This window comes from Uloborus diversus, chromosome 4 (genome assembly GCF_026930045.1).
Source record: "Uloborus diversus isolate 005 chromosome 4, Udiv.v.3.1, whole genome shotgun sequence".
Taxonomy (NCBI): domain Eukaryota; kingdom Metazoa; phylum Arthropoda; class Arachnida; order Araneae; family Uloboridae; genus Uloborus; species Uloborus diversus.
The window spans coordinates 183,489,453-183,507,656 of NC_072734.1; the positions used below are offsets into that span (position 1 = coordinate 183,489,453).

At 30.9% G+C, this 18,204-nt stretch overlaps 1 protein-coding gene across 1 annotated transcript in view; it reads right to left on the reverse strand.

Annotated features, from left to right (window-relative positions):
• Positions 1-628: 628 nt before the first annotated feature.
• Positions 629-18,204, reverse strand: part of LOC129221038 (nephrin-like) — an 84,023-nt gene continuing 66,447 nt past the window's right edge. The window contains exons 15-17 of the mRNA XM_054855474.1: positions 15,995-16,195; positions 11,993-12,131; positions 629-1,052 (exon numbers count right to left, since the gene is read on the reverse strand). Of these exons, the coding sequence (XP_054711449.1) occupies positions 12,102-12,131; positions 15,995-16,195 (231 nt within the window). The 3' untranslated portion in view covers positions 629-1,052; positions 11,993-12,101. The remainder of the gene's footprint in view (positions 1,053-11,992; positions 12,132-15,994; positions 16,196-18,204) is intronic.

Here is an 18,204-nt window from a genome sequence, read left to right on the forward strand (position 1 = left end):
CTTTACACTCTCCCTTCCTTTTTGTTGATATTCCCTTTTCCAAACCAAGTTTGAAATAGAGATAGCACACATAAATTAACTAGAAAAAAAAATTAAAACGTTTCCTTGAGATATGTTTATCATTCATGAAACTATCGATACATTTATTTTGGAAATAAAGACAATAAATAATTATAAAATACAATATTGGTACACTTTTATTTAGGGACATGCGACCAAGTTAAAAATATTACAAATATTCATCAGTGCATGTATACATCAATATAACAAAACATCTTTATTATACTTTATATCACAAAATATAAAATTAGTTTTTATGCTGCTTAATTTTCGGGAAAACATGATAACATTGTAATACCGTACTGCTCGATTTTAAATGTATATATATATATATATATATCAGAAGTTGACCAGATATGTTATATGATATGTTCTTGTATGTGAGTTACAATAATCCATATTTTTAGGAAACTTTAATCAAATGCATGTTTTTTACAATGAAGTTATATTTTTAGAGTGATATAAGGCTTTTCTCCAACAGTTATTTATTTATTGAAAAATGTATTAACGAAAAAAAAAAAACAATACAACAACAACAATAACCTTAGAATAAATAGTAATACGTCACATAAGAGCGTACAAAAAAAAAAAAGTTTCTTTTTTTTTTTAAATATATATTTGATATCAATCACCAGTATGAAAAAAATACCATTTTTAATTTTCAGTTTCAATATCAAGTAGGAAAAACGATATGACAAGTTCTGCTTTGATATGCTAATCTATAATGTAAGTATCAGTTTATATTTGCAAAATGCAGGCTTTTCTTTAGTATTACATCAGGTTTTCCCGAATATTTTGCAGCTTTAATATTATCCACTGGATTTATATAATTATTTCTGTGGAAGAGTATTTTATGCCATGTATACAAAAGATATGAAAATAGGCAGCCTGTAGTTCAAAATCCAGCTTTCTTTCACAAATACGATTTGTAGATATGAACTTTCCAAAATCCAAGAGCAGTACTTTTGAAGTGTTGCGTTCGGAGATCGTGACTGAAATAAGTTAAAGAAAGTAATTATCCTCTAAATATAAACATTTTACAAATATCAATAATTTAGACTTATTTGCTTCAATTAGTGTATGAGAATTAACAAAAAAAGTAAAAGTAAACATATCACACTTTTTTCAAGTCAAGGACTGCAGATGACACAGATATTTCCATGTATGCAAAGAAGAAGTATAGAGATTGTATGAAATTGCACATGTGCTACTAAAAACAACTTTGATTATCTTACTCATACAATTTAATTAGTTTATGATTTCACTTCAAAAAAAGGGTCGCTGTAAATATTTTAAAATATACTTCGATACTATGTTAATGAAACTTGGTTTTCTTCAACATAACTATTTTGTGCAATTAAATGCGTGACTTTTCGTCGGATTTTAGATTTTAAATCAGCATTCCAGGGTATCTTAAAGCGAATCTTTTATTCTATGATACCATACGCAAGTATTTTGTCCCTACAGTTATTAACTTTAAATTCAGTTTTTTTTTCATATAGCTCTTTTTGTAATGTACTATACTGTAAACAATGTGTAAGGTTACCAGTATTAATGAGTGTGAAGTTACATGATTTCTGAGAGTGTAGTATGATAGTTTAAAAACGCATATTGTTAAACGACCCTTGCACTGTTGTTTCAACATAATTCAAAGCGCGCATGCGTAAAGATCATAAATAGCGCAGAGCAGGTAAACTCTTATTAAGGGGACACTGGACGTTCAAAAAGAAGAAATTTTTCTCAAATTTTTGAAATTTTTATTTTTTGAATTTATTTGAATATGAGGACAATTTTGTGAGTTTTGTTTTATTTATTATAGCATAGATAATGACTTAAAATAAGTTTCAGTGTTGTGAAATCAAAATAATTACGCAAGGGACTTTTCAAAGTTTTGTTAAGGTTATTTACATTTTGTTAAATAATTGGTCTTCTAATTAAAATTTGTTAATGAAATTTTATAATTAAGCTTGTACTAGTGTTTAAAGTATATGGTTAAAATTTCATGCAAATCCAGCAATAATTAAAAAAGTTTGTTTTCAAGGTCCAGTGTCCCCTTAATGGAACGAACACCGACCTTGGTTGCCGAGCTGTAGAAGCTCTTGCTTTGCGAGTCTGAGATCGCGTTTTGGTTTCGGACACCACTCAGGTCATTTCTGCTCTTGGAGCAACAAACATGTCTTGTTTGTGTATTAAAATTAATAAATATTGTATATTAAAAAAATGTTGCGTATTCATTTTGTTGAAAAGCATGAACTTGATTAATCGTTCAAGAAAGTCAAATAAAAGAAAATAAATAAAATAAAAAATCAAATAAAATAAAAGAAATGAGCACGCGTTCAAGAAGGTCAGATGAAAGTTTAATTTTTGCCAATGTGTAACCTTTCAAGCAATTTCTCAGTAAACATGCAGAAAATTTTGGTGTAACTTTAAGCAGAAATGAGTGATACGTTACGCTGTAGTTACATTACTATGGTGTAACCTTTCACAAGCGATGTGTCACTTTACACCAATTATATCAGTTAAGTTACTCGAGAGTGGAGGCAGCTAAGCTGCCACCTATTTTATGGAGTAAGGTTACACAAAATTGTTTGCAGTGTATAATGTCTCTATTAATTAAGTTCTAGTTTTAATATAATTTGAGATAATATTTTATCTGACAAAGCAAACAAAACAGTATACATCAAAGTCTTTTTAGAAATGTATTTTTATTATATTTTGTTGTTAAAGTGATGTGTACAATTTTTGAAACATAGAATGTCTTTGTACATCGCAAAGTGTTTCCACAAGAAGAGATACGTTCAACACTCGAAATAAATATTCTTGCATTTCAAACTATAAAATATTTCTTACAATGAATCACTTTTACTTAATTACCAAAAGTACCAAAAAACTTGCATAGTTTCTTAAAATGGAATCGTACACATTTTAAACGAAAGAAAAAAAACATCGTCCTTTACTTATATAATGCAGATTGAATGCGGATAGATTGTATGTTCGCAGATAGCGTGTATGTTCGTTTCTTTATTTGCAATCCTTTCCTGAAGAACATATAATTCTCAGTGTTGTTATATTTATTAATTAATTTCAGTAAAAAGAGCCAGAAGGAATCCGAAAAGATAAATTCCGAAGCTTGATTGTGTTTGTGTTTTATTGCATTAACACCCCCCCCCCCCTTTTTTTTTTCTTTTGCTAATTTTCCGTGTGTTTTCGATTTAAAAAACCGTTTCAAATAGACTTAGATGAAACAACTCAGTAAGTTACATTGAAGAATAGTTCCTTTAGAAGTTAATCATCGCTAATTAGATATTAATTCCTTAGTTTCCGGATTTTACATTTATTATTTATTATAAATCATCTGGTCGAATTTTCAACAGCACTAACTTCTGAATTGACTTTTTTTTTATTGCTTGTACAGGCAAAATACAGTCGGACCTCCATATATCGAAGTAGCAAATTGCCGGAAAAAAATTCGATATATAGAAATTTCGATATATGGAAACTATCTTATTTTATCATAAAAGTATCCTAAAACATTAAAATAAAAGCTAATTTTCGTGAATGAAACCCAATTTATAATTTATACGAGTATCGGATTAAATGAAAGTTGATGATTAAAAAATTAACAGAAATTACATTTTTACGCCAACCACACATCTTTATATTCCTTTCGGCAATTCAACTTGATCGCAACATTAGGGGATTTTCGTTTTGACAATGTGATCGAGAGAAAAGTAAAAAATCAATCTACTTAACTTGAATGATTTTTACTAAAGCTAAGAAGACTAGAAATGATAATCAACAAAAAAAAGGGATAATTTGAAACTGATTGTACAGGTTTACTGGTTACAGTTAAGATTTGATATAAACTTGAGGGAATTTATGAACTTCAGAACGGAACAACGACTTAATTACACCCCGTTTAACCCCAGATTTCTTATGAATTCCGTAGCAACCTTTAGTAATCGTAATTTCTCCTTTAACCTTCATTTTTCATGAGACAAACAGTCTAAAGTGGAAAATAAAATCTACGAATGTCTCGAAAAAAATTTCGATGTATAGAGATTTTTTCGATATATAGAAGCAATTTTTCTATATAATGAACATAGAAATTTGCTGGGATTTTGATATATAGAAAATTTCGATATGTGGAAGTTCGATATATGGAGGTTGGACTGTATTTGATTTTATGTATTACGTTCAACGAAATTCATATTTCGTACCCGTTTACCTCTAACACGTACGGTTTTCTTGCAAAATTACATGCATTGTATAACTACGCAAATTATATCCCCAATATTTTAATAATACTTTTTAATTTCAAAAAAAAAAAATCAATATTTAATGTTCACAACTGGAATAAAAATATTAGTAAATTTGTAGTGGAATCAATAAAGATAAAATGCTTGAAACAGACACTATTAGGTATGGTCTTTTGGGCAGGGCAGAAGAAACCAAAATGTTTTTACAGAAATTTGATAATATTACGCGATTTCGATAAAAAGCTACGTTTGTAAGCTCGATGTATTTTCTCAATACTGTGCCAGCAAAAAAAAAAAAAAAAACTTTGCATTTGGTTAGCAAATAAAAATTTTACACGTAAACTTCTTGTGCTGATTTTATTTGCATGATTCCCTGTAATTAGGCTGAATACCGAGTATTTGGCCTAGATTGTAGCCAAATATTCAGTATTTGGCCAAATTAATAGAGATCATGTCAATAAAGGCATGACAAGTTTGCATGCAAAGATTGCATGCAAAGATTTTAATTGTACAGCAAATGTTAATATTTTTTGCCGTCACCGTAGAAAATATGTTCTTCTATTCCTAAATTATCAGATTCTAGTTGTATTGAAGAAATTAAAAGTTTGGGATTGCTCCTTTGTAATATGGAAATTACTCTGTTCGGAAAATAAATTATTTTTAGCTTTTAGGGGTAGTGAAGTTAATTACATGGTGATGCACAGTTTCAGCAGTTTGTTTTGGCGACAAAGTTAATATGCGTTCAGCTTTGTATTTATATCATAGTAAAGTATTTACATCACAGTATTAGAAAGATATTGTGTCTAATGTTTGTATTTTTTACTAGTTGCTTTCCCGGCTTAGCACGGTCTACGTCGAAAACAAGAGTGGCGCTTGTTCAACAAATAATCTTTGATTAGATAATTAAAAAACCAAAAATACTGTAAAATTTCCTGTCAAAATAATGACTCGTAAATTTCGTTAATGGCAAATCTAAGAATTTCGAATTAATTAAACGCAAACCTCTATTAAGAGAACTAAAATACTCGTTTATCTTCTGCTAACAGTACAAATAAAAAGGGGGAGGGGGAGCAAACAATTATCAAAATGGTGAAATTTTGTCTCAAATCAAGAGCAAAATTTTTCTCTGCTCGCAGTAGAAAAAAAATGGCAAGAGATATTTCTTCTTAATGGTTCAAGCTAATTTAAACTGAGCTCGTTGGCAAACGATAATTTTCTATTAGGCTTAAAAATGCTTATAACTTTTCTCCTGGTGATTTTAAAGCTTTGGTTTTTTTGAAATTTTAAGGATAAAAATCTGCTTCTAGGGTATTTTAAAGAGCTTTTGCGTGAGACTTAAATCAAGAAAATCGGATAATAATTTCGAGGAGAAAGAGCCATTTAGTTCCATTTTCGGGTCCTAAAATAAATATTCGAACAGTTTGGCTATTTTTTAGCGCTCGAAACCTCCCCCCCCCCTACGTTACTTCGCGAGTGCCAAAGTAATTCTCTGTCAAATTTGGTCGAGATCCAACGTTTCCTGTAGATTTGTATAAGGAACATTTATATATATATATATATATATATATATATATTCACACAAACAGTCAAAATACAAATGAAAAAAGCAAGAACATCAAAATGGAAAATGAGAAAGGTGAACCCAGGACCAACACTTTATCAAGGGGGGATTGGTCCCAAAGTTCACAAGGCCCTTTCTGGAGAAAGGAATCAGAAATATCTTCTAAGGCTCTCGGGGAGGCTAGCAAGCTATTGGGACCTTCCCTCTTGCTAGACAGAAAGGGCCTTGTGAACTTTGGGACCAATCCCCCCCTTGATAAAGTGTTGGTCCTGGGTTCAGATTTTTCATTTTCCATTTTGATGTTCTTGCTTTTTTCATTTGTATTTTGACTGTTTGTGTGAATATGTTTGTACTGTTTTTGTTTCTAGCAGCTTTGCGCTGGCATTACGGTACACTTTTGTATTTATTTTTTCAATTTCTTTGAATTTCTATTTTAAATTTGTCTTAAATTGTATCTCTTGTTTTATATATATATATATATATATATATATATATATATATATATATATATATATATATATATATATATATATATATATATATATATAAAGGGTGTCCCAAAATTAACGCAAGATTTGAATTTGCCACCATTTTTTCCATAAATTGTTGGCAACCATGAAAAAAGGACAATTTCACAGTTGAGAGTTTAAGGTTAGTAAAAATGGGGTGTTATTGTACCATACAGATAGAGAGAGTGAAACATTTCAATTACTGCATAAGGCATTTCCTAGTCGCGTACTCTCTCATTTCGGTGATCAGAATTGGCACCCTAGATCGTGTGATTTAACATTTTTAAATTTCTTCTTATGGGGTTATTTGAATTCAAAGGTCTATGTCAACAAGCCCACAACCACCCGTGCATTACCGTGTTGTGATACCGAGCGCCAATAACAGTAACTGCTTGACCAGCCTCAACTTTCATTATTTTTGAAACAATTGTTCAATAATGAAAGCGCGTTATTGTATCGTATAACGCTCCATTTTTTTAAACTATAACCTCTCAGCTATCAATTGTTTTTTTTCAGAGATGCCAACACTGTTTTGCACAAATGGCAACAAAATCAAATCTTGCGTTAATTTTGGGACACCCTTTATATATATACACTGGTGTGCAAAAATTAAGGACGAAGTCGAAAAATTAGCATATCAGCTGAACGAAGAGGCAGAGCGGACAGAAAGACGAAGCAGGAGATTAAGTAAGGTGATGTACGGTAGCACATGCGCAGATATGCAGGCAGACGTAACGGGGAAGTGTCTGAGTAGTATAAAGCATGTTGTCGGTGTAAGATCAGTATTTCTGGCAAAGAGATTGCACGCCGTATAGCAGTTAAAATCACACCGAGTTGCTGCCTCAGCGAGAAATGGCGAATAATCAATCTGTTAGACGACATATGGATGCTTTTACCCGAGGTCGAATCATTGGGAAGTTGGAGGAAGGCCGCAGTGTGACAAGTGTGGCTGAAGAGTTAGGAATTGCTCACAGCATCGTTTCACGACTTTGCAGACAATTTCAAACTACAGGAACAGCTATCCGGGGGTTCAGTAGTGGTCGTCCTTGAGGAACCACACCCGCAGATAACCGGTATATTGTCTTACAGGCCAGAAGAAACAGGCGGGGGGAGAAATCGCTAGACACACGACACAGGCGACTGGACGACCGATATCGCGTTTTACCGTGGCCGGAAGACTGCACGGTGGTGGTCTGTTTGCACAAAGCCCTATACGGTGTGTACCTCAAACGCCTGCCCATCGGAGAAGGCGTTCTCTGTGGTGCCGGGAACACCGGAATTGGAGAGACAATGAATGGGGACGAGTACTCTTTACAGATGAGAGCAGATTTAGTTTGAGTAGCGATTCTCATCGCATACTCATCTGGAGAGAGCGGGGAAGCCGCAATAATCCCTCGAACATCATTGAAAGGGACAGGTATGGAGGTCGCGGTGTTCTCGTTTGGGAAGGCATCATGCTTGGTAGTCGTACAGACCTTAACATCTTCGATGCTGGTTCAGTCAACGGGACCCGTTATTGTAACGAGATTCTTCTTCTATATATGCGTCTTTTTAGAGGCGCTATGGGTTCGCAGTTCCTTTTCATGGACGACAATGCACCATGTCATCGCACAGTAGCTGCCGAATAGCTCTTAGAGAGTGAGGATATTGAACGTATGGATTGGCCGGCACTATCTCCGGATCTCAATCCCATCGAGCATGTATGGGATTTTCTAGGCAGACGCTTGGCAGCTCGTAACGATTCGGGAGCTTCGATTGGCGCTGCAAGACGAATGGGCAGCAATGCCTCAACAACTCATTGACACCCTCTTTCTCAGCATGGGCAGACGCTGTGAAACCTGCCTAGTAGTCGGGGTAGATCATATCCCCTACTAAAGACCGGATGTTTCTTGCAGGACACCCATCACAGGGATGTTTCGGCCTTCAGTCGCATTGCGCTATATGCTACTTTTTCAATAAAGCTTCTTTTTATCCCTCTGATTTCTCTTTTAGTAAGTGTTGCTTACATTACACATGTCTTTACGTATTGGGGATCTTACGGTATTAAATGTGTTGATTTGGAAAGCTTTTGTACAAAGTTATATTGAAAAAGCCGTCTCGTCCTGAATTTTTGCACACCAGTATATATATATATATATATATATATATATATATATATATATATATATATATATATATATATATATATATATATATATATATATATATATATATATATATACTTTGTTTTTTTTATACTGATTAAAACACTATTTGCAGAGTAACATAGATTCTAATTAGTTTATGTTTCTGAAAATATTAAAGAACACATAACAATCAACTTTACATCGTTTCTGAAAAGAAAGCTGAATTCATACTGCTTCAATAATTAAAAACTATTCCGTTCACATACGATAAGAGCGTTTTTTGGTAGCAGAAGAACTGCTAAAACAAACTGATTAAACTTAATTTGTCTTTTATTTTCATACCCAACCCAAGGCAGTAAAATAATCGAGATTAACTATAACTTTTAATTAACTAACAAAAATAACTCTAGCGTAATTATTTGAGTTTCAAATACAACGATAATTAAAACTGTAGAAGGCTCGGCTGTTAGATTAAAACTTACTGATTTGACACAAAAATATCTGTGAGCTAAACTGTTATCTAATTTCAGGCTACCGCAATGCATTTAATTAGATATTTTTGTAATATTAAAATAAGTTCTTATCCTTTTTTTCTTTATTTAGTATGTACAAGGATGAACGTTTTACTAATGAAGATGAGTTTAGCAAAATATATTAGGGTCATTCCATAGTGACTAACGTAACATTCGCAGCTGATTTTCAAACTCTTTCTACTTACACCGAGAGTAAAAAAGAATATATTTTGGTTTAATATGAAGATTTAAATTGTACAAGGGGACTTTTTTTTCATTTCCACCAAGAATTTAAAGCAAAATAAGCGCTGCAGGTATTTTTTCACGAAAAAAGGCATTGTGACTAACGTAACATGTTAGCAACCCTGAGAAACAATGCTTATGTTACGAGGCAATTTTTTCTGAAACTTACGCAGGCATTTAAAATTGGCCGATATATTTGTAAAAGGTAAACAATCTATTTTTAAAAATGTACTACAGATTTGTTACAGATGAATCTTTTTTGTCCCATAATGGTACTTTTACGAAAAACTGTGTGTGACTAACGTAACGTGACTAACGTAACCATCGAATAACAAACAATGAAAGCATATAAAAAACTTTTTATTAATTGATTTCTTGCTCTTATATTACTTTTACACTTTTTAGGAACCTTCTTTGTGTTGCATTATGGTTCTTTCTTTACTTCTTTTTCTATAATAGTGTAAGAAATTGAATGGAAGGATTCAGTTCAATTAACTCAATTTGAATGTGCAAAAAAAAAAAAAAAAAAAAAAAAAAAAAAAAAAAAAAATTGCTTTTACAAACTGAATAACATTATTCTTAGGCTAATTAAATCCTAAATATCTCTCTTTAAAAAAAATAACTTTATGCAAATTGGCAGTTTCACCGAATTCTAGTATTCTGCCGATATACTAGTTATCGTCATAAGAAACTCCGCAGTACTTTTCAATGGCATATTATTTTTTAAGGTTTACTGATTCATCGAACGAATAGTGTTGTGCATGCTTTTGATTTAAAGTGTAATATTGAAAAAAGAATATTCGAACGTTTTTGCAGAACGCATTTTAATTCCAGATATCACTGCAAATGTTTGAATTTCTAAATAATCATTCTTGCATTTTCTGAAATATATGGCAGCAGCGCTTATTGTCACTGTATCATGTAACATCTTCAAATGTTTTCCTACGAGCAGCCATTACTTTATTTTAATAATAGGTGGACAATGGACATGTATTTTCTAAAAAAAAGAGACGTTCTTCTTTGTTAAGACTGTATTTCTATTAACTTAATTCTTAAGCTTGGATTCTTGTGTTGAATGCACATTCAGCAGAGTACTCAATTTGCTTTATTCACCTTTTTTCTTTTTTAATAATTCTTTAAATTGGAAGTATCTTTATAAAGACCTTTAAAAAAGTATTTTTTTTTACGTAAGCAGAAGGTCTATACAATGTAATTTTACTGGTATTTTTCACCCTTTTTATTTTTAATCAATATAGAATGCATGTATATTCAAAATTGTACATGAAAATGTAAATTAAATTAGATAAGAGTTTAAATATTAGCAGTCATTTTTAAAATGTTACGTTAGTCACATGCAAACTGTTACGTTAGTCACAGCTCAAGTGTTACGTTAGTCACACTAATTATTTTACATCTACTAATACTGAAATAAATATTTTGCACTTTTTAAGAAGATATGATACAGATGTAAGAAAATAAAAAGTGCTGTTTGGATCAATCATCTGATTTAGTTTTTAAGCAGAAAATAGTACATTTTCGTGACTAACGTAACGTAAATATTTTCAGTGAAATAACTTAACTAATTAAAGTACTTATCTTATAATGTATGCAAAAATAACAGTCAATTTTATTGGGTCAACATCTAATCATTTAGAATAAACGTAGTTCTTTTAAAAATTTGCAAAAAAATTTACATTACGCAAGAAAACGTAAACGCATGTTTTTTGCACATGCTAAGCCTTTTCTACAACTTCGCACGTTTAAAGCCAGATGAAAAATACCGAATGAAATTTTTGCAAACTGTTACTGGATTTATGTATTAGAAAGTATGCTGAATGAAATGATAGGTCACAATTAAGGCTTTGGGGAAAAAAAATTCTGAGATTGAGGTTGACATTTCTATGGAATGACCCATTACGTATTTCCTTTTAACTTGCACGCTTTTATTTTCCCAATCGTTAGTTCTCGATTTATTCTTTGAACTACAAAAATGGTCGAAATAAAATGCAGAATCAAAGTAATAAAATATTGATGCAATTAAAAAAAAAAAAAAATAATAAAAAATACGCTCTCTCTAAATTCGTATACAGCACCCCTTATATTTATGTTTAGTGATATCAAAAATAGCAAATATCAGTATTAGTATAGAACATTTTATTTTGGTACGTTACATTAATAACAAGCTTAAGAAAAATTGAAGTATGAAATGTACATGAACAATACCCTGTATCCCCTTCTTATATTGCTTCTTATATGGAAATAAAAATGGTGCAGTTAGTTTTGCATTCAGATACATACAATATTCATTTATATCGAAACTAACAATACTTAATGACAAAGAATGATTACTTTAAATGAAAACAAAGATAGCATCAAGAATTATGGTTGCCTCCCCCCCCCCTTACCATGTCAAGAAATAACTAAAATGACTTCGTAAAAGCTGTTGATTGTTTTTCAATGATTGTCTATAGCAAAAATATATACAAATGAAAGTACTTAAAACATATTACTTACGTGATTTTTTACGTAATTATGTTTACAATAATATAAATATGTTTCTAGAGACAACGGAGAATTTAGAAAAAAGAATAATAACCTCTGTTTATATACAATCAATTTTACAATTTTTACAATTTACTGTTCTCTTTAATTCTTACAATTTTTACAAATTAAAATTTTTTGTGCTAAAAATGGACAAAATATGCACTTAAGTTTTCCTTACCTTTAAAAGCTGCCAAAATATGCCCATAAATTGATAGGACTCTTAGTCCTCAACGCTACAAGAAAAATATTGAGCTCCTTTCAATGATACATATCATTCCTGAGACGTGTCAAAATGGCGTCGTACTCTGCTGTGGAACCTAAACAATGGAAAGAATGAAACATCAAAACAATACAAGAAAAACATTTTAAACGTTTCTTTCATGATCTCTGTGGCAATCCTACTGAATTAAAAAAAAAAAAACTTAAAAAATAACCTTTCAATCCAAAAATAAGTTTTAACGTTGAAATATATAATAGTGATGAAAAAAGATAAACATATTGTTACTAATAAATACTCTATTAATGAGTTTGGAACAAATATAATGAACGATGATTAATGTTGTTGAATCGTTGTTGAGTTGTAAAAAAAAGGTAATCTATACATATAATAAAATAAGATGTTTGTGTGTGTGTGGCGTCCATCCCGGGAAAACGGTGAGGCCTAGAAAGATGAAATTTTGTATACAGGTGCAGTTTTTGCCGAAGATGTGCACCTCGGGCTTCGATTTTTGATATTTTAATTAGAAAAAAGTTATTTAATGTTTTATGTGATTTTTATCACTTTTTAGTACTTTTAACCTCACAGATTCCAACCCAATCGTGCCAGACAAATATTTTTTGTACTATAGTGTCGGAAATTTAATTTTAAATATGATGAACAAAAAAATTTTGAAGATAGAGCAATTTTTGTATTTTTTATAGATTTTTGAAAAAACCTTTATCTTGCATTTTTATCTGGGTTTAGTTTTTTTCGAAACCCATCCTGCAAAAAGTATTGAACACTCAATTCTAAAATTTTAGTTGGTAATAGTAAAAACATTTCGCCTCCTTCAGAAGAAAAAAGTTTTTAAAAATACGCAATAGTTTTTTTTTTTTACAATTTTTTTAATGCAGAACACAACGCGAGCTGTTCGCTTGCCGGCTGAGTTCCGAACTTACCTCATCACGTGATCCAACTGAAATCGTTTGCCTTCCCTTCATCTTTTTTTTTTTTTTTTAAGTTTTTTTATCTTTTTGCAAGCGTTACTTTTTGCACACTACGGGGAACATATTAGAGTCTTTTCTTTGCGGGCAATTTTAATTAAATAAATAAAGCCCGCGGTTTTTTGCACAATCTTTGTTTCTGTTTCGGATTGGCGGTTAGGTAGATACAGAGATAGATAGAGATTGAATGAACAAAAAAGATTTTTTTCGAATTAATACTTATATAAATTTAAAAAGATTGTTAATTACTGGTCAGAGGTAGATATGCATAGATTGTATATAGATAGATAGACAAATATAGAGGTCGATATAGTAGATGGACAGCAAAGTAAAGAAATGCCCGTCATTTAAGGAACTTCAACGCGGTGTCAATGCCTCTTCCCCTCCACACACACCATGACTTTGAAAAAACAATGCTTTCACATAAAAGTGGAAGTGCTTTTTGTTATTTTTCGACAAATTTTGCATGAAGAGTACACCGTTTGGGTCTCCCCTCCCCCTCCTTTAAAAATACTCCAAACGACGGAACTAGAGATAAATCTAGAAGATATTTTATTCAAACTACTAATGATATAGATAGATATAGCTTGATTGATACCGCAACGAAGTTTATTTTTGCCGCCGCCGAAGGTGGCAACCCCGGCGCAAAAAAGGCGGACCAGCTGGTCGCCGTAGGCGGTTAGTAAATAAATAAATAAGTTCACAAACCTATATATATATATATATATGTATGTATGTCACACTCATAAGTTGCACAATGGTAAGTGTAAAAAAAACGATAATAACAATAATTTTATAAATCATAATCAATAGCAGTATAACTAAGAACACAAGTCTTTCTTTGGTTCTAATTAGTTCTACATTTGTTTTAAATAAGGAAAACTACTTTGAACCAATTAAACCAAGCGTAAGGATAACATTGGCCAAATTAAAAAGACAATTAAAAATGGTAATAATTTTTTGAACCAAAGTGATCAGTATTAAGAATTATAGATGCGTAAAAATTTTCCACAGATTGGAAACATAAATAATTACGAAATCATTGAGAAAAAATAAGAAAAGCTCCAAAATGTCTGCCAAAGTGGCCCGCGTTTACGGCAACGAAATCATCATTTATTCACTTATTTGTCCAAATGATTGTTTTATCATGTTTAAATTATATTATTCGGCAAATACGAAAGCATTAGTAATTACTGCCATTAAGGTCCTCAGCGTTTCATTTGTCATCGTTGCAATTTTAAATCTTATAACAATTTTCGAACGTATCAAGTTTATTTAATAGGTAGCATTTTGATTTTCCAAAATCAGCTCAGAAATATTTTTCTTTAGAAATGCTGTACTATTTATTGCGAAACAATTTCACCGAGAAAATTTATAAATTATTAATTTAAGAGATATAGGTCTGATGATGTATTAGAAAACTTTTGAGAGCATTCCTCGATTAAGTTTGTTTGCTCAAGTGCAAACTTTGTATTAATAGCAATACAATTACATAGTACAATTTTATTACGAAAACATTACACGACCCATGCTTGATCATTTATTAATGCAAATAAACTTGAAACACGTAATTCATTTATTTTTGTCGTAAAATCAATAAATCCCTTGCAGATTTAAGTGCTAAAGTGCAAACTTACTAATTGTAATACATTCATATCGTGTGTTTTTTATTATGAAAACAATGTAAGACCCACGTTATACGCTCTATTAAGGATTACACTTAATGCATGCAGTACATTATTTTTTTATCATAGAAGCAATAACTTTTTGAAAACGTGGGCATTCAGTTAGTGCACAGTGGTTTTGTTTTTATAACTTTCGTTCATTTGCATTTTGTTTTGGAAATAAACTATTGTACAACGTTTGAAAGAAAAAAAAACGCAGTTTTTTTTTTTTTTTTTTTTTTAAAGTAACTTACGAAAGGTTTTTTTTTTTTTTTGTATGGCAGATATATCATGATAATCTTCAACTGTTCGATCCAATTTTAGTACTAGTGGTAATACATTCATACAGTGTTTTTATTACGAAAACAACGTACGACCCATGTTATACCCTCTATCCCTCTATTAAGGATGCTACACTAAATGCATGAAATTAATTATTTTTTTTATCATAGAAGCAATAACTTTCTGAAAACATGGTCATTCAATTGATTCGCAATGGTTTGATTTTTATGCATTTCGTTGATTTGCATTTTGGTTTGGAAATAAACTATTGTACAACGTTTGAAAAAACAAACAAACATAGTTTCCTTTTTTTAAAGTAACTTACTTAAGGGTTTTTTTCTTGTATGCCACATTTATCATGACAATCTTTAGATAAAAATCGTTAGATCCAAACTTTGTACTGATGGTAATACATTCATATGGTGTTTTCATCGTGAAAACAACGTACGACACACGTTATACATGTACCTATTAAGGATATTACGCTTAATGCATGCAATACATTATTTTTTTGTCATAGAAGCAATAACATTCTGAAAAAGTGTCATTCAACTGATGCATAATGGTTTTGTTTTTAAGCCTTTCGTTGATTTGCATTTTGTTTTGGAAATAAACTATTGCATTACGTTTGATAAAACACACACACAGGTTTTTTTTTTTTTTTTGTAAGTAACTTGCAATAGGGGTTTTTTTTGTATGGCACATTTATCATGATAATCTTCATTTGTTAGATCCAAACTTTGTACTAATGGTAATACAATCACATAGAGTAGTGTTATTACGAAAACAACATGCTACCTACGGTATATTATCTATTGAGACGAATGCACTTATCCGTGTAAAGCATTTTTTTTTTTTTTTTGCCATATAGAAGCAATAGCTTTTGAAAGCTTGGTCATTAAATTTGGTCTCAATAATTTTGTTTTTATACTTTTCGTTGGTTTGCATTTTGTGTTGAAAATGAATTAATTTGTAATGTTTAAAGAAAAAAAAAGAGTTCATACTTTTATATTTTTCAAAAAGTAACTTACTATAGTTTTGTGTGTGGCACATTTGTCATTGTGAGCTTCAACTATTAGAACCACATTTTTGTTAGTTGGAGTGGTTTCTTGTTCGTACCAAGGCGTCTTTTCCACTATCGTCGTGGGAGACAGGGGTATCCTAGTTAACTCATCCTGATAGTTCAGATCAGCTAATGACACTTCAATATCCGATTTTTCTTGGCACCTTTTCTAAAAAAATAAAAAAACACAGGTACGTACAAAAATAGATGGAAGTGTATAACTTTTGTGCGTAATATAAACATCATAAAAGGAAGCAAAACTAGTGTGACAGTTTTTTAAGCACTTTAATTATACTTGGCCTGATTGTCACGAAGAAATCTGAGGCCTGATTTTGCTTATATCTCAGCAACTAGACTACTTAGAGACTTCGAAATTTCACTAAACTATTTACTTAATCTTATGGTACAACTAAACACTGAAAAATCGAAATTCTAAAAGGAAATTATTATTTCGGTTAGGATGAAAAACAGCAAATTTCATGTAATTTCCCCATTAAATAATTAAATATAAAGCCCATTGTTACAAATTTTGTTGCTGTGCAACAGTACTGTTAATAGTAATCATAATGAAAATTTTGAATCAAGGCTTCTCTGGAGCAAGCATGAAATGCTCTTATCAATGAAAATAATCGAAAATGTTGCTTAATAAAGAGACGTATTCGGATCTTTACCACAAGTAACTTACATGATTCGAAACATAAAGTAAGATGGCAAACCTTTAATATTTAAATGGTTTCAATAAAATTAGCACACAATTGAATCCTAGAGAGGGACAAGGATTCATTTTTAGTGCTTACTGCTTAAAGTTTTAGGCACATATATTGGTATATTTCCTTTTAGTGCGGAGCATTTATGTCAAGAAATAAGGTGAAGTTTCGTGATGATTAACATTATTCTATTTCTGAAATACATTTACATTAAAAAGAAAAAAATAACAGATTTTTTTAAAAAATACTAACAATTTTTTATAATGCACTTAAAAGGACAAAATACCTTTTCTGAGTCAAAAAGGAAATTTTAAGTATTCCTGTAGTTTTCAATTATTCCAAGAAAATGACCCCGCAAACGAAGAAAAGTTCGACTCAAGTCATTTCAAACCAAACTGTCCCAGAAAAATATGCACGTTTCAACACTGAAATTAATGAAAGCTAGATAATGATAAGAAATTCTCTACCTGAGAGACGAGTTGAGTCGCACTTTTCCTCGTTTGCGAAGTCATTTTCTTGAAATAATTGAAAAGTTCAGAAATACTTAAAATTTCCTTTTTGACTCAGAAAAGGTATTTTGTCCTTTTGAGTGCATTATAAAAAGTGTTTAGTATTTCATAAAAAAAATCTGGTGTTACCAGTTCTCAATCCAATTTTTAGTACAGTTAAACCTGTCGATCTTTATTTTTACGCATCGCAAGAAAAAAATATGATATGCTGGTTTCAGAGCATCGCCTATTTGATAAAAAATATGAATGAGCAATGGAAACAATGTCGAAGATTATCTTTTTTTATTTTGCATAGGTATTCTTCAACATTTTATAGAATGTATGACTTGTTGAGATTACACGTGTCACTAATTTTGATGATTTAATCTATATTAAGTTTATGCATACCTTTAAGGGTGAAATGTGTCTTCCAATAATTATCACTAAAAAAAGGTGAGATTTTTTTTTCAAATCAAAACAATGGAGTACTTGTAAGATACTTATCAGCAGAAATAAGGCAAACACATTGGAAAAAAGATACAACAGCAAGCACACCAAGTAGATTTCCATTCATTTTAGCTTATCTATGTATCTAAAAAGACGCTAAATGCTCAATAAACCTTTATTAACGTTACATATTAAGTAATTTAGTAATTCAATAAAACACTTACCACATCTCTATTTTTCAACTTTGATGCATATCAAATATCATGCAAGTTTCAGAAAAAAAGTGTGTTAAGACCGCAGTTAGGTTATCTTGCACTTTTTGTTTCTAAATTTCAATTTTCGTTAATTAGCTTTATGAAATTGGATTAAAAGTTATTATGTGTAATCATAACGTTCCGCACAGTTAATTGTTAAAAAAAACAATCAAAACTCATTAGTAATTGATTTAAAAAAACGTGGTCATATTTTTACTTTTCCTGTCCGGTAAAAGTTACAGTAAAAAAATACGTCAAAAGCAAATACAAAATAAATACATG